Source organism: Hemitrygon akajei, unplaced genomic scaffold (genome assembly GCF_048418815.1).
Source record: "Hemitrygon akajei unplaced genomic scaffold, sHemAka1.3 Scf000095, whole genome shotgun sequence".
NCBI classification, from domain to species: domain Eukaryota; kingdom Metazoa; phylum Chordata; class Chondrichthyes; order Myliobatiformes; family Dasyatidae; genus Hemitrygon; species Hemitrygon akajei.
The window spans coordinates 2,081,262-2,105,000 of NW_027331981.1; the positions used below are offsets into that span (position 1 = coordinate 2,081,262).

The window sequence follows — 23,739 nt, forward strand, 5'->3', positions numbered from 1 at the left end:
GACATATGCTGGTGCTATTAAACCTGATTCTGATATTGGAGACCCACCACCGGTCACCTGATCCCAGTTACCGCAGATTGTAATGCGAGATTGAAGCCTTTTCTATTTATTTGCATTCCTCAGAAAAGGCAACAGTTAATTTTCCTTCTGTGATTCCAAAGCAGAAGCTCAGTCTGTCTAATCTTTCCACACAATTAAAATGGGGATATTGTTATTATCATCATGTACTGAACTACAGTGAAAAATTTGCCTGATGTACCATCCACACAGATCAATACAATACAACAGTACATTGAGTTGATATACGACAAGACAATAACTGTAACAAAGCATTATGGCTGCAGAGAAATTGCAGTGCAGATAGACATATGGTGCAGTGTCATGTCAAGTTACATTGTGAGCTCGAGTCCATTTTATCATACATTTGGCTTATAACCACAGACAGGAAGCCGACCTTGAGCCTTCTGGTATGCACTTTAAGGCTTTTGTATAGCTTCCTTGAAGGGAGAGCAGGTTGGCTGCAAGAATGTCCAGATTGTGAGGATCTTTGAGTTCTTATCCTGCTTTTCCGAGGCAGGGGAAGTGTAGGAAGAGTCCATGGAGGGGAGGCTTGTTTCTCTGATGTTCTCTGTTCTCCAAAGCTCTCTGCAGTTCCTTGCAGTCATGAGCAGAGCAGTAGCCATACCAAGGCGTGAAGTTTCAACAAGAAGCTCAGAGACCTCGGCCTTCACCCTGTCTTGTGTAGCTGGATCCTGGTCTTCCTGTCAGATCGCCAGCAGGTGCTAAGTGTGGACTCCCTCACTTCTGTCTCTCTGACCCTCAGCACACATACCCCACAGGGTTGTCTCCCTGGCTCCCTCCTTTACTCTCTGTGCACCCATGACTTGTGTCGCCACTCACAGCTCCAATCTGCGAATTAAATTTGTTGACGACACTACACTGATTGGCCTAATCTCAAATAATAACTTTCAATCAATCTTCTGACAAGGCTCGGTCCAAACAAACTTTTCACCCTTCTTCAGGAGATTAGTTAGCGGAAGAGCGATACCAGCAAAGTTCTTAAAGAACTTACAATAATATCCAACCATTCCCAGAAACCTTCCAAGAGCCTTGTTACCAGTCGAAATAGAAAATTCAGAAAATTGCCTGGACTTTTGCCTGAACAGGAACCAATTTGCCTTGACCTACAACATTGCCGAGATATGTCACAGTGACATGGCCAAATTCACTCTTAGGTAAGTTAACTGTAAGTCTGGCCTGGGAAAGCCTGTCAAACAGCTTTTCTACTGCAGAGATACGGTCATTCCAAGTGTCACTCCCTGTGACTACGTCATTAGTATAGGTATCTGTGTGTTCCAACCCTCGAATTACAGAATCAATCATTCTCCGGAATGTTCCTAGAGCATTTTTCATTCCAAAGGGCAAAACATTGTATTCGTACAACCCAGAAGGTGTCACAAACACAGAAATTTCTCTACCTTTGTCCGTCAATGGAACACACCTATACCCTTTCAACAGATCAATCTTTGTAAGAAATTTAGCTTTTCCAGCCTTATCGATGTAATCGTCCAACCTACGGATAGGATATGCATCTGTTTTTGTTACTTCATTTACCTTTCCATAATCAGTGCAAAATCTAGCAGTGTTATGCATATATAGGTGTAAATATATATTTTCCAAACTTAGCTGGTAAATGATGCAGTCTTACGCTGGTGTGGTAAGGATATTTAGTTCAGTTCACGGGATTGAAGTGAGTGAGAGATCTGGCATCCAAACAGGTGTTGTCGACCCTCTTCCGATGTCCTCCAAATCTTCCAAGTTAGCCAAACATGACCAACTTAAGAGCACCGTCTTCAAGTGACAGTCTACCAACCCAGGCAAGGGTTTCTAGCAGATTTCACAGGGTCGCTCTTACACGCACTAATAGTCACAGACTGATTCCTCTTAACTGATCCTCAACCTCCTCCCCCCACCCCCCGTGGGCATTTAAAACTTCAGTGACAACTCTTCCCACTAGCCTTCGTGTGTCTGCCTGTCCTATGAAACAAACAGCAACACTCCTTTAAATACCATTGTGCTGAACACCAGCTGTCCATCATGCAGGCCCTCCGCTCTATCTGTCTCTGTAACAAGCTGCTTGTGCTCTTCTCTCTCTCTCTTTTACAGACATGGTTCTTGGAGGCACAGTCCATAATCACAGGTCTAATAATACCATTGTTCAGCATATATTCAATTTCTTGCTCAACCAATTTACACTTTTCTACCTTCATGCAATATGGGTGTTGTTTAATCAGTTTGGCTGGTCCGAAATCTACGTCGTGTACTGAGACCGTGGTTTGCCTGGGAACATTGGGAAATAAATCTTTAAACTTCAGAATTAATTTCTTCAGCTGTTGTTGTTGCTTTGGCTGCAGATGAGCCAAATTATTATCAATGTTTTCTTGAACAACCGAGTTCATTAGCCTAACTGGGACCGTGTTTGGCTTGTGAAAAGTCTCAGATGAGTTAATTGTTTCATTCTCAGGGTTGCCAGATTCATATGTTTTGATAATAAAACCCACAGATGGTGCCTGCTTGTCAAAATAAGTCTGTATCGTATTTATGTGTAGCACCTGTGTTGGTTTGCATCGGTCGGGTGTCTTAATAACATAATTCACATCATTAACGAGAGACTGTTTCATACGGTCCACTGAATTTCGCCTTAACTGGATTCATCCACATTGGAAATAAGGCAACCACCTCACCCCCCACCTGGTATTTTCTTTCACAAGCCTGCTTATCAAACCAAAACTTCATTTTGCTTTGAGAAATCTATAAGTTTTGTCTTGCTAGGCTACAGGACTGGTGTAGTTTGTTTTTGAACTTCAAAACATAGTCTAAGAAGTTAACATGTACATCCCATCAATCCACTGTTCCTTTAACAAGGTCAAAGGTCCCCTCACGCAGTGACCAAATACAAATTCAAATGGACTAAAGCCCAGTGATTCCTGTACTGACTCTCTTACTGTGAACAAAAACAAATATATTCCTTCATCCCAGTATTTTCCATTTTCAACACAGTATGTCTTATTCATTGTTTTGAGGGTGGAATGAAATCTATCTAAAGCCCCTTGTGATTCCGGATGGTATGCAGATGATGTAATTCATTTAGCTCCCAGTTCATAAACCACCTGCTGGAATAAACCAGATGTAAAATTACTTCCTTGATCAGTCTGGATTGCTTTAGGCAAACCAAATAGAGTAAAAAAACTTAGTAAGAGCCTTTGTCACAGTTTGAGCTTTAATATTCCTGAGAGGTTTTGCCTCTGGGAATCTGGATGAGGTACTCATAATAGTTAGCAAATACCGATGGCCAGCTTTAGTCTTTGCCAATGGGCCAATACAATCCACTATAACTTTGGAAAAGGGTTCACTGAATGCAGGTATAGGCCGGAGTGGGGCCACTGGGGTGACCTGATTAGGTTTATCCACAACTTGACAAGTGTGACAGGCTCTGCAAAAGGTCACAACATCTTTCCTCAAATTAGGCCAGTAAAGTTCGTTCATAATCCTTTTTACAGTTTAATTCACTCCAAAATGGCCACCTAAGGACATACTGTGGGGCGAAGTTAAAGTTTACAGGACTGAAAATTTAGGAACTACAAATTGGTGAACAATTGCCCATTTCTCACTCACAGGTGTAGCAGGTGGCATCCACTTCCTCATTAACACTCCATCCTTGGGATAATACCCGACTGGCACTTTCTTAATCTCATCATCAGAGAGAGCTGTTTCTTTTAAAGCTTCAATCTCAGGGTCTCGGTTCTGTTCTGCTATAAACTCCTTCCGAGACAGGGATAAGTCTTTCTCATCAGACTGTCTACATGAATCCTGTTGAAACAATGACGACAGAAAAGTCCCTGACAAGTCAGCATAATTTGAATCCCAATTTTGGCTATCACTGGTATCAGAATCATGCTGCACAGAACTGTCTGCGTCGGCAGACTTTTTAGCCATACTGTGAGTTACTGCGCAGGAAGGATAAATGTTAACATCCATCTGTGGGTCGTCAGTGGTTGGTTTAGTTGTCAACTGCACTACAGGAACAACTTTACCATCTGCCAGGTCATTCCCTAACAGCAAAGTAACATCTTCCACCAGTAAACTGGAGCACAATCTGATCTTAACAGGTCTGGAAACCAACCCTGACTGTAAAGGTACCTTGGGCAATGGCACAAAAACCACGCCGCCCCCAATACATTTAATAAGATTTACCTCACCAGTGTCAGTCTCATCACCAAACTTTAGAACGCTGTCTCATATAAGTGACTGAGAAGCCTCAGCATCTTGAAGAATTTTCACTGGTACCTTCGTAGACCCTTCCTTTACTAATACAAACTCATCAGACATAAAATAATCAAATACCTTCTTAACTCGGTCAGACCTCTCAGTCCTTAACTGAGTCTCAACAGAATGTTCAGAACCCTGTGGGGTTATAGGTGCTTCAACATACTGAACACAGGCATTTGGGACTGCCTCCTTTTTCTTTTTCTTCTTCAGGATAGAACAGTTAGCCATCATATGAGCAACTTCTTACAATAGTAACAAGTAAGACCTGAATATTTCTCCTTCAACTGCTTCCCTACATCCTTACTCGTGTCACTAGTCCCAGCTTTAATTTCTGGTTTACCCTAGTGATCCCTGCTACTCTTTTTGGAAACTCTTATTCTGGGTAAATTTAACATTATGAGTTAAAGCGAACTCATCTGCTAATCTAGCAGACTCCTGCAATGTAGCAGCATCTTTTTCATCTAAATACGTCTTTATGTCATCAGGGACGCACCTTTTGAATTCTTCAATTACAACCAACTCTTTCAAGCTGTTAAAATCATCATTTATATTTTTATATCTGCACCAGCCAAAACACAAACTTCTCACAAGAAAATTCCATATAAGTCTGGTTCACAGATTTCCTTGAATTTCTAAACTTTTGCCTGTATGATTCTGGGACCAACTTGTAAGTTTGAGCATAACCTGTTTCACTATGTCATAATCAGCTGCTTCATCAACTGTCAAAGCAGAATAGGCTTGCTGAGCCTTCCCCTCAATTACACATTGTAAGAGAATAGGCCAACCCTTTTCTGGCCACTTTAAACTCCGAGCAACCATCTCAAAATGCTGAAAGTATTTATCAACCTCTGCCTCGTCAAGTGGAGGTACCAATTTAACTTCCCGACTGTCCTCAAACTTATCACCAGAGTCTAACGCTAGACCCCTTTTCTGCAATCTCTCTATGTTTTCCAGCTCGAACACCCTCTGTCTTTCTGCTTCCTCCCTCTGTTTTTCTGCCTCTCTAGCCTCAAACTGCCTCTGCCTTTCCGCAGGCTCCATCTTTAATTTTTCTAACTTGTAATGGAGCTCAAGCTCACTAGGTTTACTTTCAGGAAACACCTCCAACTCCTCCACTTTAAACACACCTCAGATACATGATGTTCAGCTTCTTCAATAGGTTCGACAGCACAATCTCACCCTCACTGCAGAACTCCACACCAGGCTTACTTCCCTCACAGGAAAATATCCACTCACAGGAGACCTGGCCCACGCCCAGGTTTACAGCTGCACAGGTGGAAGGTCAACTGAGGAAGATCTGTACCAGCAAGGCGGCTGGACCGGATGGAGTTTCCCCACGATTACTGAGGGCCTGTGCAACTGAACTGGGAGAACCACTACAGCGCATCTTCAACATGAGTCTAGATCAGAGAAGAGTACCCAGACAGTGGAAAACATCTTGTATGGTCCCGGTACCGAAGAAACCACAACCAAAGGAGTTGAATGACTTCAGACCTGTTGCCTTGACGTCGCACGTGATGAAGACCAAGGAACGGCTGATAATACAGAATCTGAGGCCACAAACCAGGCACGCCCGGGATCCGCTTCAGTTTGCGTATAAGGAGAAGGTGGGAGTGGAGGATGCTATCACGTATTTGCTGCACAAATCACTCTCTCACCTAGATGGGGTCAGTTGTGCTGTGAGGATTACATTCCTTGACTTCTCTAGTGCCTTTAACACCATCCAGCCCAAGATCTTAAAGCACAAACTAACGGAGATGGGAGTAGACTCTCACATGGTGGATTGGATAGTGGACTACTTGAGAGATAGACCTCAGTATGTGCGGTTGGGAGACTGTAGGTCTGACACAGTGGTCAGCAGCACAGGAGCGCCACAGGGAACCGTACTCTCTCCGGTCCTGTTCACCCTGTACACATCTGACTTCCAATATAACTCGGAGTCCTGCCATGTGCAGAAGTTCGCTGATGAGACGGCCATAGTGGGGTGTGTCAGGAATGGACAGGAGGAGGAGTATAGGAAACTGATACAGGACTTTGTGATATGGTGCAACTCAAACTACCTGCGTCTCAATGTCACCAAGACCAAGGAGATGGTGGTGGACTTTAGGAGATCTAGGCCTCATATGGAGCCAGTGATCATTAATGGAGAATGTGTGGAGCAGGTTAAGACCTACAAGTATCTGGGAGTACAGTTGGACGAGAAGCTAGACTGGACTGCCAACACAGATGCCTTGTGCAGGAAGGCACAGAGTCGACTGTACTTCCTTAGAAGGTTGGCGTCATTCAATGTCTGCAGTGAGATGCTGATGATGTTCTATAGGTCAGTTGTTGAGAGCGCCCTCTTCTTTGTGGTGGCGTGTTGGGGAGGAAGCATTAAGAAGAAGGACGCCTCACGTCTTAATAAGCTGATAAGGAAGGCGGGCTCTGTCGTGGGCAAAGTACTGGAGAGTTTAACATCGGTAGCTGAGCGAAGGGCGCTGAGTAGGCTACGGTCAATTATGGAAAACCCTGAACATCCTCTACATAGCACCATCCAGAGACAGAGAAGCAGTTTCAGCGACAGGTTACTGTCGATGCAATGCTCCTCAGACAGGATGAAGAGGTCAATACTCCCCAATGCCATTAGGCTTTACAATTCAACTGCCAGGACTTAAGAACTTTTTTTTTAAAGCTATTATTAATGCTTTTTGAGTTAGTGATTTAGATGCATATCATATTATTACTGAGTTAAGTATTGTATGTACAACAAGTGTATGGGACATTGGAAAAAATGTTGAATTTCCCCATGGGGATGAATAAAGTATCTATCTATCTATCTATCTAATCCTCTGCATCTGTGCCTTCCTGATTGTCAATTTCACCTTAGCAAGTTTAAACCTTTTCACAATACACAACAACATGATCCTTCTGGCGTCCTCTAATGCCTCAGAGGTTGGTGCTTCCAGACATTTATCAACATCCATTGCTGCTGATTTTGCACACACAAATAAATCAAAAGGGATTTCCCCAATGAAATCGATAATTAATTAATCAACACGCCCTCAAATTTGTTCATATCCCAGATGCAGGCCCCAATTTTGTTATGAACAAATATTTAGAAACTAAAGCTTTAGAAATTAACCAGCAACAATAGACTACTCCTGGAGCCTAGTTTTGATGTTAAAACCACTATCTTTATTAGTATTTACTTATAATAAAGTAAATTAAGCAAGATAAACAAAAGTTAACAGTTTTATGTGTATATATGTGTGTAAATTGTTACGTACCCCAAAACTGGGTCACTTACCAGCAAAGATAGAGAGGTCCGTTGAAATCTGATGGTACTATTTTTAACAGTATTTATTGATAAAAATACACAAAAATAATCTCAATGCAAACATAGATATATACGTCATCAATACTAAATCTAAAAGCGCGGGTATAATAATAATCAATAAGAAATAACTCTATCGTTGTGTAGGGGATAATGTATTGTCCGATGGAAATATAAAAGTCACTCAAGTTCATGCAGGCTGCAGCCTTTTGTTGGAGTCAAGAGAGACAGATGTTTTAAACTTGCCTGCTTTCCTTTTTATGATGTCGATCCTTCGAGAGTTCTGTTTTTGTAGTCGGTCCTTTAGCTAAGCCGTTCCGTGGAAAACTCGTCATCCGAGCAAGGATGGACACACATACAAGTCACCACCGGCAGTCACTATTAAACGCTGTCACGGGATTTCTATCGTTTCTCCTGGTGCGTCTAAAGGGGTTGTTCCCCAGACCCTCTTTTATCCTTACTCATGGGGTCTCAGATGTCAATCAGGTTGGGATGATGCAATCTCTCAGCCAGCCCCCTCGGCTCATTCCCTGAGGGCTTCAAATAAATAGTACAGCACTCAATACACAATTCCGTCTCCAAGAGACAATGGCCATTTCCCGTGGCTTTGTATTGCTGAGGGGCCAGGACGTTCCAAACCCCATGTGGATTCTGCGTGTCTTTCTCTCATTTCCTGCGTCTCCTGACCTGAATTAATAGCGATCTTGCGATTCTCAAAAAGGTGGGGGCTACTTTGTACCCTTCAGCCCCTCAGAGTTGGGGCACAGGCGTAACAAAATATAACTCCCAAACTATTGAGCTCGGGGGAAACAAGGCTTAGAGTCTTGAGATGGTAAAGTATGGAAGTTCAGTTCATCCACGGAATAGGTGATGAGAGAGAGATATTTGTAATCCAGGGTAAATGTCGAGAGAAGGCAATTACGTCGATTTCCAAAGGTTCCATTGTGGTGAAACGAGAGAACAGTTGCTGTAGATTTTATGCTTCATCGTTTCAAATCCACATACGAATTATCACCGAAAGTGACTTGTCACAATGGGTATCGCCTTCAAGTGAATTATCACACCACACCCAGCCAAGCGTTAACACATAAGTAGTCTTCACAGGATACCCCAAATCCGATCCACACCTATGGATCAAATGAGGTGATAACCACACATTCGATGTATGGTGAATCAACACTTAACCCACCCTTGTGGGCATAGGAAAGCTCTAAACAGTGACCCTTGGCTACTAGTTCCCTGGTTTCGATCCTTCCATTTTTCCTCCTTCATCTCCATCTGACTCTGAGTGTCTGAGTCCTCGGTTAAAACTAAACAAGCTGTGAGCGATGTAAACAAGCTGCAAGCCCGACTGATTTGCCTTCTTAATCACTCGCTCTCTTAAAATGAATGTCCTCAGCAAGCAAAAGTAAGGAATTAATAAGAATGTGAACTGACTGGTGTGCCAGTAGTTGGGATGACTGAATGAATCCTTTCCAACATTCTGAGCAGGTGAATAGTTCAAAATGTGTGAACTGACTGGTGTTTCTGTAGGGTGGAGGACCGAGTGAATCCCTTTCCACAGACTGAGCAGGTGAACGGTTTCTCCTCAGTGTGAACTGACTGATGACTCAGCAGGTTGGATGACGAAGTGAATCCCTTTCCACAGACTGAGCAGGTGAACGGTTTCTCCCCAGTGTGAACTCGCTGATGTTTCTGCAGGTTGGATGACGAAGTGAATCCCTTTCCACAGACTGAGCAGGTGAACGGTTTCTCCCCAGTGTGAACTCGCTGATGTTTCTGCAGGCTGGATGACTGAGTGAATCCCTTCCCACATTCTGAGCAGGTGAAAGGCTTCTCCCCAGTGTGAACTCGCTGGTGTCTCAGTAGGTTAGATGGCTGAGTGAATCCCTTCCCACATTCTGAGCAGGTGAATGGCTTCTCCCCAGTGTGAACTCGCTGGTGTGTCAGTAGGTTAGATGACTGAGTGAATCCCTTCCCACAGAATGAGCAGGTGAATGGTTTCTCCCCAGTGTGAACTCGCTGATGTACCTTCAGTTTAGATGATTCAGTGAATCCATTCCCACACACTGAGCAGGTGAACGGTTTCTCCCCGGTGTGAACTGACTGATGTCTCTGCAGGCTGGATGACAAAATGAATTTCTTCCCACACACTGAGCAGGTGAACGGTTTCTCCCCAGTGTGAACTGACTGATGTCCCTGCAGGCTGGATGAGTAAGTGAATCCCTTCCCACAGACTGAGCAGGTGAATGGTTTCTCCCCAGTGTGAACTCGCTGATGTACCTTCAGTTTAGATGATTCAGTGAATCCCTTCCCACAGACTGAGCAGGTGAACGGCTTCTCCCCAGTGTGAACTGACTGATGACTCAGCAGGTTGGATGACTGAGTGAATCCCTTCCCACACACTGAGCAGGTGAACGGTTTCTCCCCGGTGTGAACTGACTGATGTCTCTGCAGGTAGGATGACAAAGTGAATCCCTTCCCACAGACTGAGCAGGTGAACGGTTTCTCCTCAGTGTGAACTGACTGATGACTCAGCAGGTTGGATGACTGAGTGAATCCCTTCCCACACACTGAGCAGGTGAACGGTTTCTCCCCGGTGTGAACTGACTGATGTCTCTGCAGGCTGGATGACAAAGTGAATCCCTTCCCACAGACTGAGCAGGTGAACGGTTTCTCCTCAGTGTGAACTGACTGATGTCTCTGCAGGCTGAATGACAAAGTGAATTTCTTCCCACAGACTGAGCAGGTGAACGGTTTCTCCCCAGTGTGAACTCGCTGATGTACCTTCAGTTTAGATGATCCAGTGAATCCCTTCCCACAGACTGAGCAGGTGAACGGTTTCTCCCCGGTGTGAACTGACTGATGTCTCTGCAGGCTGGATGACAAAGTGAATTTCTTCCCACAGACTGAGCAGGTGAACGGTTTCTCCCCAGTGTGAACTCGCTGATGTACCTTCAGTTTAGATGATTCAGTGAATCCCTTCCCACAGACTGAGCAGGTGAACGGACGCTCCCCGGTGTGAACTCGCTGGTGAGCCATTAGGTCAAATGACCGAGTGAATCCCTTCCCACAGTCTGAGCAGATGAACGTCTTCTCCCCAGTGTGAACTCGCTGATGTACCTTCAGTTTAGATGATTCAGTGAATCCCTTCCCACAGACTGAGCAGGTGAACGGCTTCACCCCAGTGTGAACTTTCTGGTGTCTCTGTAGGGTGGATGACTGAGTGAATCCGATCCCACAGACAGAGCAGGTGAACGGCCTCTCTCCAGTGTGAACTCGCTGATGTATCTGTAGGTGGGATGACCAAGTGAATCCCTTCCCACAGACTGAGCAGGTGAACGGTTTCTCCCCAGTGTGAACTGACTGATGTCTCTGCAGGCTGGATGACAAAGTGAATTTCTTCCCACAGACTGAGCAGGTGAACGGTTTCTCCCCAGTGTGAACTCGCTGATGTACCTTCAGTTTAGATGATTCAGTGAATCCCTTCCCACAGACTGAGCAGGTGAACGGTTTCTCCCCAGTGTGAACTCGCTGATGTACCTTCAGTTTAGATGATTCAGTGAATCCCTTCCCACAGACTGAGCAGGTGAACGGTTTCTCCCCAGTGTGAACTGACTGATGTCTCTGCAGGCTGGATGACAAAGTGAATTTCTTCCCACAGACTGAGCAGGTGAACGGTTTCTCCCCAGTGTGAACTCGCTGATGTACCTTCAGTTTAGATGATTCAGTGAATCCCTTCCCACAGACTGAGCAGGTGAACGGTTTCTCCCCAGTGTGAACTCGCTGATGTACCTTCAGTTTAGATGATTCAGTGAATCCCTTCCCACAGACTGAGCAGGTGAACGGTTTCTCCCCAGTGTGAACTCGCTGATGTACCTTCAGTTTAGATGATTCAGTGAATCCCTTCCCACAGACTGAGCAGGTGAACGGTTTCTCCCCAGTGTGAACTCGCTGATGTACCTTCAGTTTAGATGATTCAGTGAATCCCTTCCCACAGACTGAGCAGGTGAACGGCTTCTCCCCAGTGTGAACTTTCTGGTGTCTCTGTAGGGTGGATGACCGAGTGAATCTCATCCCACAGTCCGAGCAAGTGAACGGCCGCACCCCGGTCTGAACTCGCTGGTGTGCCATCAGGTCAGATGACAGAGTGAATCCTTTCCCAGAAAATCAGCAGATGACCAGTTTCTGACTGGTGTGTCCACATGTGGGATGACAGACTAAGTGCTTTCTTACACACAGAACAGGTGAATGACCTTGCTCAGTGTGAACTTGCTGATGTACCTTCAGTTGAGATGACTGTCTGAATCCATTCCCAATGTCTGAGCAGAAGAATGGGCTCTCCCCTGTGTAAAATGACGGGCGTGCCAGTTGGTCAAATGACTGAGTGAATCCTGCCCCGTAGTCTGATCAGGTAGGATGGTCGATTGAATCCCTTGCTTCACTTCTTAAATATCTAGACAGAGACAGGAAAACTGGTGTGCCATGTCTGAGCTTCCGGGAGACAAATTCCTTCTCGTTTTTAACCTGTAAAAAGATTTACAAAATCCATCAATGGGTGTAGGTCAACACTTCGGATGAGATTGCCAAGGTTTGAGTTGCCAAGGTTTGATCCAGCATCACACTGTTACAGTGAGGTTCCACCCAAGTTGCACAGAGAAATCATCTTCTAACTGGGCACAGTGCTGGTATCTGAAATAACCATCAATTCCCTGATGCTCTTCTTGTTTCTATAGGAATGGGGCATTTCTGTGGTCTCCAGTTTGTGCCTTGGCTCAGTTTGGCTCCCTCCATTGGTATTATTCCCTGTTCCTGCTGAGCTGCATGGGTGCCTGGCCACAGAGTAACTGAAAAATTCTCACACAAATAGTCTTTCTTGACGTGCAGCTGGGATTTTCTTATATGTATTATTAACTTAAAGTGCCACAATTTTAATGCCTTATAAAAATTTCTTGCTGAGATGAATGGTTGGTCCGCACAGCTGTTAAAGGTTCTTGCAGAAAAGTACCAACAAAGAAACAGGCCCTTTGGGCTATCTAGCTTGTGCTAAACTATTTAAACTCCCCACTCCCACACCCCAACCATTCAGGTACCTACACAAAACTCCTTAAATGTTGAAATCCAGCTCGCATTCACCATTTGTGTTGGCTGTTCATTCCACACCCAGATGACCATCTGTGTGAAGAAGTTTCCCCTCATGTTCCCCTTAACATTTCACCTTTCACCCTTAACCCATGGCCTCTGGTTGTAGTTCCACACCATCTCCGTGGTAAAAGCCAACTTGCATTTTATCTATGCCCCTCTATCACAATCAAATCTCCCCTCAATCTTCTACATTCCAAGGAATAAAGTCCTAACCTGTTCAATCTTTCCTTGTAACCCAAGTCCTCCAGACCTGGCAAAATCCTTGTGAATTTTCTCTGAACTCTCGGAACCTCTTTTACAACTTTCATCTATCTACTGTTGTCAGTGCTTTGGTTCATGAAGGCCAATGGGCTGAAATCTTTCTTTCCGTCTCTACCTAACTGTGATACCACTTTTAGTGAATTACAGACTTGTATTCCCAGGTCCCTTTCCTCTACAACACTCCTCAGTGCCCAACCAGTCACTGTATAAGACCTACAGTGGTAGGTCCTACCAAAGTGCAACACCTCACACTTGTCTGAATTAAATTCCATTTTCCATTTCTCAAACCATTTTTCCAGCTGGTCCAGGTCGCACTGTAAGCCATGATAGTCTTCCTCGCTGTCCACTACACCCCAATCTTGGTGTCATCCACAAATTTACTGATCCAGTTAACCACACTATCATCCAGATTACTGATATAGAAGACAAACAACAACAGATCAAGCACTTATCCCTATGACACACAACTAGTCACAGACCTCCAGTCAGAGAGGCAACCATCTGCTACCATACTCTGGCTTCTCCCAAAGCCAGTGTCTCGTCCAATTTACTATCTCATCTTGAATGCTGAGTGACTGAACCTTCTTGACCAACCTCCCATATGAGACTTTGTCAAGTGCCTTGCCGAAGTCCATGTAGACAACATCCACTGACTTGCCTTCATCCAATTTCCTGATAACTTCGAGAAACTCTATAAGATTGGTGAGCCATGAACTACCAAGCACAAAGCCATGTTGTCTATCCTTAATCAATTCACATCTATCCAAATACTTATATATCCATTTCCTGCACATAAGTTCCAATAACTTTCCCCCTACTGATGTCAAGCACACCAATGTACAATTTCTTAGTTTATTTTTAGAGCCTTTCTTGAACAGCGGAACAACATTCGTTGTCCTCCAATCCTCCAGTACCTCACCTGTCACTAAGGATGATTTAAATATCTGTGCTTGGGCCCCGACAACTTCTGCACTTGTCTTCCAAAGGGTCCGAGGGAACAATTTGTCAGGCCCTGGGGATTTATCCATGGCAATTTGCCTTCAGACGGCAAACACCTCCACCTCTGTAATCTGTACAGGGTCCATGAAGTTGATGCTGCTTTGCCTCACTTCTATAGACTCTGTGTCCACCTCCGGAGTAAATACGAATGCAGAAAAAATCTCCCCCATCTATTTTGTCTCCTCATACGGATTACCATTCTAATTTTGCAAAGGATTAATTTTTTCCCTTGAAATCTTTTTCCACTTAACATATCTGCAGAATCCATGAGGATTCTCCTTCACCTTGTCTGCTGGGGCAACCTCATGCCTTCTTTCATCAGTGTTCACTTGAATTTCCTGTATCTCATAAGTAGCCCATTTGTTCCTATCTGCCTGTACCTGGTATGCACCTCCTTTTTATTGATCTGGGAGATGAAAGCCAAAGGGGTGATAGAGCTGCATGGTGGGGGGTGGGGCATGGGGGGGTGGGTAAACTAAAGTTGCAGGGGGAATGACAGAACAGATAGAGGAGAGGTTGTGGAGACAGATGTTGTTCAGACCTCAGACAAGGTCAGGAATGAAAAACGTTGAGCATGTTGCAGTGAATATGCTGAGCCCTGTATATAACCATATAACAATCACAGCACGGAAACAGGCCATTCCGGCCCTCCTAGTCCGTGCCTAACTCTTAATCTCACCTAGTCCCACCTACCCGCACTCAGCCCATAACCCTCCACTCCTTTCCTGTCCATATACCTATCCAATTTTACCTTAAATGACACAACTGAACTGGCCTCTACTACTTCTACAGGAAGCTCATTCCGCACAGCTATCACTCTCTGAGTAAAGAAATACCCCCTCATGTTTCCCTTAAACTTTTGCCCCCTAACTCTCAAATCATGTCCTCTCGTTTGAATCTCCCCTACTCTCAATGGAAACAGCCTATTCACGTCAACTCTATCTATCCCTCTCAACATTTTAAGTACCTCGATCAAATCCCCCCTCAACCTTCTACGCTCCAATGAATAGAGACCTAACTTGTTCAACCTTTCTCTGTAACTTAAGTGCTGAAACCCAGGTAACATCCTAGTAAATCGTCTCTGCACTCTCTCTAATTTATTGCTATCTTTCCTATAATTCGGTGACCAGAACTGTACACAATATTCCAAATTTGGCCTTACCAATGCCTTGTACAATTTTAACATTACATCCCAACTTCTGTACTCAATGCTCTGATTTATAAAGGCCAGCGTTCCAAAAGCCTTCTTCACCACCCTATCTACATGAGACTCCACCTTCAGGGAACTATGCACTGTTATTCCTAGATCTCTCTGTTCCACTGCATTCCTCAATGCCCTACCATTTACCCTGTATGTTCTATTTGGATTATTCCTGCCAAAATGTAGAACCTCACACTTCTCAGCATTAAACTCCATCTGCCAACGTTCAGCCCATTCTTCTAACCGGCATAAATCTCCCTGCAAGCTTCGAAAACCCACCTCATTATCCACAACACCTCCTACCTTAGTATCATCAGCATACTTACTAATCCAATTTACCACCCCATCATCCAGATCATTTATGTATATTACAAACAACATTTGGGCCCAAAACAGATCCCTGAGGCACCCCGCTAGTCACCGGCCTCCATCCCGATAAACAATTATCCACCACTACTCTCTGGCATCTCCCATCTAGCCACTGTTGAATCCATTTTATTACTCCAGCATTAATACCTAACGACTGAACCTTCTTAACTAACCTTCCATGTGGAACTTTGTCAAAGGCCTTGCTGAAGTCCATATAGACTACATCCACTGCCTTACCCTCATCAACATTCCTCGTAACTACAAAAAATTCAATAAGGTTTGTCAAACATGACCTTCCACGCACAAATCCATGCTGGCTACTCTCTAATCAGATCCTGTCTATCCAGATAATTATAAATACTATCTCTAAGAATACTTTCCATTAATTTACCCACCACTGATGTCAAACTGACAGGTCTATAATTGCCAGGCTTACTTCTAGAACCCTTTTTAAACAATGGAACCACATGAGCAATACGCCAATCCTCCGGCACAATCCCCGTTTCTAATGACATCTGAAAGATCTCCGTCAGAGCTCCTGCTATCTCTACACAAACTTCCCTCAAGGTCCTGGGGAATATCCGGTCAGGACCCGGAGATTGATCCACTTTTAAATTTCTTAAAAGCGCCAGTACTTCCACCTCTTTAATTGTCATAAGTTCCATAACTTCCTTACTTGTTTCCCACACCTTACACCATTCAATATCCTTCTCCTTAGTGAATACCGAAGAGAAGAAATCATTCAAAATCTCTCCCATCTCCCTCGGCTCCACACATAGCTGACCACCCTGATTCTCTAAGGGACCAATTTTATCCCTCACTATCCTCTTGCTTTTAATATAACTGTAGAAGCCTTTCGGATTTACTTCCACCTTATTTGCCAAACCAAACTCGTAACTTCTTTTAGCTTTTCTAATCTCTTTCTTAAGTTTCCTTTTACATTCTTTATATTCCTCGAGCAATTCCTTTACTCCATGCTGCCTATATCTATTGTAGACATCCCTCTTTTTTCAAACCAAGTTTCTAATATCCCTTGAAAACCATGGCGCTTTCAAACCTTTAACCTTTCCTTTCAACCGAACAGGAACATAAAGATTCTGTACCCTCATAATTTCACCCTTAAATGACCTCCATTTCTCTATTACATCCTTCCCATAAAACAACTTGACCCAATCCACTCTCTCTAAATCCCTGCACATCTCCTCAAAGTTAGCCTTTCTCCAATCAAAAATCTCAACTCTAGGTCCAGTCCTGTCCTTCTCCATAATTATATTGAAGCTAATGCTATTGTGATCACTGGACCCGAAGTGCTCCCCAACACATACATCTGTCAGCTGACCTATCGCATTCCCTAACAGGAGATCCAACACTGCCCCATCTCTAGTCGGTACTTCTATGTATTGTTGCAAAAAACTATCCTGCACACATTTCACAAACTCTAAACCATCCAGCCCTTTTACTGAATGAGCTTCCCAATCTATGTGTGGAAAATTAAAATCTCCCACAATCACCACCTTGTGTTTACTACAAATATCTGCTATCTCCTTACACATTTGCTCTTCCAACTCACGCTCCCCATTAGGTGGCCTATAATACACTCCTATCAGTGTTACTACACCTTTCCCATTCCTCAATTCCACCCAAATAGCCTCCCTAGAGGAGCTCTGTAATCTATCCTTCCAAAGCACCGCCATAAGATTTTCTCGGACAAGCAATGCAACACCTCCTCCTCTGGCCCCTCCTACTCTATCACACCTGAAGCAACTAAATCCAGGAATATTTAGTTGCCAATCACACCCTTCCTGCAACCATGTTTCACTAATAGCTACAACATCATAATTCCAGGTATCAATCCACACTTTAAGCTCATCCACCTTTCTTACAATGCTCCTAGCATTAAAATAGATACATTTAAGATACTCTCCACCTCCTCCTCTCTTTTCATCCCTAGCAATGCATTCAAATTTATTATCCTTTTCTTTCTTCTCCCCTACAACTTCGGGCTGAGCGCATCCCTTCTCCATCACCTGCCTTTCCTCCCTCACACACTGTCTACTTACTTGCTCTACTGGTGAACTAACCTCCTCTCCCATAGTTTCCTCAAATTGATTTCCACCCCCCCATCTTACTAGTTTAAAGTCTGCCCTGTAGCCCTAGCAAACCTCCCCGCTAGGATATTGGTCCCCCCAGGATTCAAGTGTAACCCGTCCTTCTTGAACAGGTCACGCCTGCCCCAGAAGAGGTCCCAATGATCCAGAAACTTGAATCCCTGCCCCCTGCTCCAATCCCTCAACCACGCATTCATCCTCCACCTAATTCCATTCCTACTCTCACTGTCATATCTCAATGTAAGGAGCAGCGTAGGAAAGGCGGATGTGTTCAGGGCATGGATCAACACCTGGAATTATGACACTAGGATCTGGCAACTGTGGACTGGGACAGGCTCCTTTATGGCAAAGGTGTGCTTGGTAAATGGCAGGCCTTCAAAGTGAAATTTTGAAAGTGCAAAGTGGGTATGTGCTTCTCAGAATAAAAGGTAAAGATAGAAACTGTAGGGAACCTTGGATTTCAAGAAATATTGAGACCCTGGTGAAGCACAAAATGGAGTTGTATAACAGGGATAGGCAGGTAGGTTGTTACAGAGTATAAGCAATGCAAGAGAACACATAAGAAATAAATCAGGATGACTAAAAGAAGGCATGAGGTTGCTGTCGCAAAAAAGATGAAGGATAATCATCAGGGATTCCAGCGATAGATTAAGAGCAAAAGGATTACAAGGCACAAAGTGGGTCCTCTGGAAGACCAGAATGGCAATCCACGTGTGCAACCAAAGCAGATGGGGAGATGTTAAATATGTTTTCATCTCTATTTTCTCAGGAGATGGACACAGGGTCTATGGGAGTGTGGAAAAGGACATGACATGGTGCTCCCTCGGACCCTACAGGAGGCAAGTGCAGAAATTGTCGGGCCCCTAGCAGAGATAACCAAATCATCCTTAGTGAATGGGGGGTGGGGGGAGGGTGGTTATCAGAGGGTTGTAGGATAGCCAAAGTTATTTCACTGTTCAACACAGAACATTGAAATCCACAGCAGATTCCAAACCATTCAGCCCACAATGTTGTGCCAACCATGCAACTTACTCTAGAAACTGCCTAGAGTTTCCCTCGCGCAGAGCCCTCTATTTTCTAAGCTCCATGTACCTGTCTAAGACCCTATTGTATCTGCCTCAACCACCGCTGCTGGCAGTGCATTCCACCCACACACCACTCTCTATGCAAAAACTTACCCCTGACTTTCCCTCGGTATCTATTTCCAAGCGCCTTAAAACTATGCCCCCTCCTGTTAGCCATTTCAGCCCTGGGAAAAGCCTCTGACTATCCACTTGATCAATGCCCCTCATCATCTTATGCACCTAAACAAGGCTCTAAGCATAAACAAGGAAACTATACATTGTTTTGAGGATTTGTTGGAAGTATGCAAAATTATGAAGGTACAGATAGGGTAAATGCAGCAGGTTTTTTCCACTGAGGTTGGGTGGGATGACAACCAGAGGTCATGGGTAAGTGAGGAAGGTGAAAATTTAATGGGAACATGTGGGAAAGCTCTTCACTGAATCGACTGTGAGAGTGTGGAATGAGATGCCAGCACTGGTGCATGTGAGCTCGATTTCACCATTTAAGTGAAGTTTGGATAGGCAGCTGGATGGTAGGGGTATGGAGTGCTATCATCCCAGTGCAGGTCATTGCATCAGACAGCCTAAATGTTTTCAGCATTGTCTAGATGGACAAATGGTCTGTTTCTGCACTGAACTTCTCCAGGTTTCTATGACAGAGAAGCTGGACAAAATTGATTGGAAGGGGAAACTGGTAGGAATGTCGATGGAGCAGCAATGGCTGGAGTTTCCGGGAGCAATTCGGGAGGTGCACGGTAGATACATCCCAGTGAAGCATTAGAATGGCAGGAGGACACAACCATGGCTGAAATGAGAAGCCAAAGCCAACATAGAAGCCAAAGAGAGCGTAAATAATAGAGCAAAAAATATTGGGAAGCTTTTTACAAACTAACAGGTCTGAACAACATCTGTCTGGTGTCAAGAAAACAACCTCTCCCTCAATGTCACAAAAACTAAAGAGCTGGTTGTGGATTACAGAAGGAATAGAGACAGGGTAAACCCCTTTGCTTTGAGAGGTTGAACAGCTGTACCGAGGAAGAAGGGCCCAAAGGATACTGGGGACCCAATTCACCACAACCACAAACTGTTCCTGCTGCTACCATCCAGGAAACAGTACCACAGCAAAAGGACCAGCAGGCTCCGGGACATCATCTTTAACCAGGCAATCAGACTGATTAATTGATTTCTATGTTATATTGACTGTCCTAAGTGCAAACTATTTATTATGAATTACTACAAATTTCACATTGCACATTTAGATGGAGATGTAACCAAAAGATTTCTACTCCTCAAGTATATGAAGGATGTATGTAATAAATTCAATTCAATTCACCCTTTCCACTATCTGTTCTCTCATTCTGGCTCCCATTCCCCCGACAACTTATTTTAACCACATCACCCCCTCCCCCCCCCCCCCCGACACTAGCTGTAGTAAGCCTTACCACAAAGGTATTAGTCCCCTTCTTGTTCTGTTCCCCTAACTAACGAATCCTCTATCAACCCTTTGAATGACCTCTGCCAGGTAATCCACCCCCCCACCAGTTTCTAAAGTGGTCTACCTGTTGTTGTGGGGTTGACCACAAGAGTACTCTGTGATGGCTGTTTAACCTCATTCCCCTTCCTGACTCTCACCCAGTTTCCTGTGTCCTGCACCTTGTGTGTAACTCACCTCACTTCATGTCATATCTATCACCCCCTCCAACTCCTGGATGATCTGGAATTCATCCATTTCAAGTTCCAACTCCTTAAAGTTCAGGGTTACAAGCTACAGCTGGATGCACATCTTGTAGGTGAGGGCATCAGGGACACTGGAGGTCTCCCCACCTTCCCACCAATGTTCCCTCTAATCTGTAATGACCAGTGTGCACATGAAGCCTGTATTGTGCATTTTTTTAATCCAGTGTCAACATGTGCACAGTGAATTTTATATAGAGAGGTATTCATTTTAACAGATAGCAAATCACTGTTGAAAAGAACTTTGATTTCCTCTGGGTCTGATCAAGTTCACCTGCACTCTCACACAACCTGTGTAACAGGCCTGTAACGGGTAATGAAGGATTTTCTAACCAGAGCTTTTGCACTTTGTCCATATGTGGTTTGCTTGCTAAATTACACTTCAAAAAGTCACATTTCCAAGTAGCACTCCACTTTTTCCCACTTGTAAATTCTCCAGCAACTTTTGCATCTCCACAATAGACACAGATAATACCAGTTTCTGTATTGTACATAAATATTTCCCCGAACCCTCCCATAGGTGAACTCATGGTGAACTCATTGATGGCAATGCCAATGAATCTGAAGGAAAGGTTAGTAGTCTGTCTCATTGGAGACATCTGGCACATTTGTGATGTGAAAGCTAATCGTTGCCCAGGGCAAAAAGCTGTTTGATATAATTACCTTCCCAGAGAGAATGAGTCAAAACATGTTCTCACGGGCAGAAAAGTTCAGACCAGCAGGAGGTGGAACAAAGCAACACAGACAAAATGCTGGAGGAACTCAGCAGGCCAGGCAGCATCTATGGAAAAGAGTACTAATGCTGAGCTCCGCCGGCATTTTGTGTGTGTTGCTTGGATTTCCAGCATCTGCAGATTTTCTACTGTTTGGGATTGGAGGTAAAACAAATGTGATTTTCTCAACAGCTGATGTAAAAGATTGTTGTGCCCTATCTCCGAGTTCCCAATCCTTACATTTAGATAGCTGGAGCTCAGCTCTGTCTGAGAGACACATCTGTTCCCATTCCCTCATCAGCCGGAAGCTCCCCGGGGCCCGAATACGGATCGTGGGGCTGAGAAAGAGGGACGAGAGCAGGACTGTGCCGGGATTGAGGGTCGAGTGACTGGACTCACTGCAATTGTCCCTCAGTCGGTGTTGTAAAGGCTGACCCAGAGAATCGTTCTTACCTGCGCCGAGTTTCCGAGGCCTTTTGTGAACTGCGCATGCGCAACATTCGGGAACATCGGCATCTTTGACGCCTGCGCATTCAATCGGGGCTTCAGCGCAGGCGTAAAAGATGCCGAATTTTTCTAACGCAGCGCTTTCTGGGTAATCACGGTGCCATTAAAAGTTTCTGCAGGCACCAGTTACATGTCCATATCAATTTCTTTGTGTATAGAAAACTCAGCAGCTCTTTTAACACAGAAAGCAGCCCCAATAATGAATACAATTAATATCAGCACACTTTCTGCGTGTTTAATGCCAAAGTAGAATATTCTTAAAAATGCAGATATGAAACACAAGAGATTCTGCTGTTGCTGGAAATGTAGACACATGCACATAAAATGTAGGAGGAACTCTGCAATGCATGCAGCAGCTAAGCAGAGGAGTACACAGTCCAGGCATGCTGAAGGGGTTCGGCCTAATGTTGTCTATTTATTCCTCTCTACATTTGCTTCCTGATCTGTTGATTTCCACCGGTATTTTGCAGAAGTAAACCACCTTTTTTTTCGATCAACCAGTTTCCAAATGTTTCTGATCTTTCATTTGTAGCCACATCCTGTTGGTCTGATTCCTCGTCTTCCTCCTCTTTGTAAACACCAGGCCCCATCTCTTTCTTGAGCCAGAAAGCCCTGACTCAGGCTGGCAACTCTTTGGTTTCTGACTCTGCTCCATCGAAGATTCACTCCTTACTCTGCTGTCAGACTTTAGAGGTGAATTGCAACAACCCAGCTGTCTGAGGCACAGTCCTTTGAAATTAGTGAAAATCACCCAAAACATTGAAAAGAGCAAGGCTGACAAGTGAAGTCAGAGCCAAAGCAAAAGCAAAAGACGGTGTACAAGGAAGCCAGAGCTAATGGGAAGATAGAGGATTGGAGGCTTTTAAAAACTTGCAGAAGAAATCTAGGAAGGTCATTCAGAAGGAACTGATGAATGATGCGAGTAAGCATGGGACTAATATCAAAGAGGATACTAAAAGCTTTTTTAAGTATACAAAAGGTAAAAGAGAGTCAAGGGTCTCTCTTTTACCAAATACAGAATGATGCTGGAGATATTGTAATGAGAAATGCAGAGATGGCAATGGAACTGAATGAGTAGTTTGCATCAGCCTTCACAGTGGAAGATGTTTGTAGTATATCAGACATTCAAGAGTATCAGGGAAGTGACAATTACGACTGAGGAGGTGCTTAGGAAGATAATGGTCTGAGTGTAGATAAATCTCCTGGACCTGATGGAATGCACCCTCGGGTTCTGAAGGAAGTAATTGGAGAGACTGCAGAGGCCTTGACGATGATCGTTCAGCAAACGACAGATTCTGGCATTGTACCAGATGACTGGTAAATTGCAAATGTTATCCGCAATTTAAGAAGGGAGGGAGGCAGAAGAAAGGAACCTATAGTCCTGTTCGCCTGGCATCAGTGGTTGGGAAGTTGTTGGAAGTGATTTTTAGGGATGAGATTATGGAGTATCTGAGACACATAACAAGAGACGCCAAAGCCAGCATGGATTCCTGAGAGGAAAACCCTGCCTGAGAAACCTACTGCAAATTTTAAAGGAAATTACAAGCCAGTTAGACAAAGGATATGAAATAGATACAGTGTACTTGGATTTTCAGAAATCCTTTGACAAGGTGCCACACATGGGGCTGCTTAGCAGGATAAGAGGTCATGGAATTACAGGGAAGTTACTCGCGTTGTTGAACATTGCTAGGTCAGCAAAAAACAGAGAGTGGGAATAAATGTATCGTATTCTGTCTGGCTGCCAGTTACCAGTGGAGTTCCACAGGGGGTCAGTTTTGGGATCGCTGCTTTTTACGATGTATGTCAATGATTTGGACTGCAGCATTAATGGATTTGTGGCTAAAATTGCCGATGATACAAAGATAGGTGGAGGAGCTGGTAGTGTTGAGGAGACAGAAAGACTGCAGAGCGACTCAGATAGTTTAGGGGAACGGGCAAAGAAATGGCCAATGAAATATAAAGTTGGAAAATGGATGGTCATGCACTTTGGTGGAAG

General features: G+C 44.2%; 1 protein-coding gene across 3 annotated transcripts; it reads right to left on the minus strand.

Annotated features, from left to right (window-relative positions):
- Positions 1-2,441: 2,441 nt before the first annotated feature.
- Positions 2,442-21,779, minus strand: LOC140722964 (uncharacterized). 3 transcript variants are annotated; one of them, XM_073037585.1, is made up of 4 exons: positions 21,690-21,779; positions 10,885-12,169; positions 10,469-10,803; positions 7,376-10,066 (listed from the first exon to the last, which is right to left on the minus strand). In XM_073037585.1, exons 2-4 carry the CDS (start codon positions 11,774-11,776, stop codon positions 9,143-9,145), a joined length of 2,151 nt encoding a protein of 716 aa, XP_072893686.1. In that variant the 5' UTR covers positions 11,777-12,169; positions 21,690-21,779; the 3' UTR covers positions 7,376-9,142. The 3 variants fall into 3 exon arrangements, 1 of the variants encoding a protein (XP_072893686.1); XR_012097777.1 differs by lacking the exons at positions 7,376-10,066; positions 10,469-10,803; positions 10,885-12,169 and adding exons at positions 2,442-3,173; positions 3,676-3,870 and having other exon boundaries at positions 21,690-21,734; XR_012097778.1 differs by lacking the exons at positions 7,376-10,066; positions 10,469-10,803; positions 10,885-12,169 and adding an exon at positions 2,442-3,173 and having other exon boundaries at positions 21,690-21,720.
- Between the last annotated feature and the right edge of the window lie 1,960 nt (positions 21,780-23,739).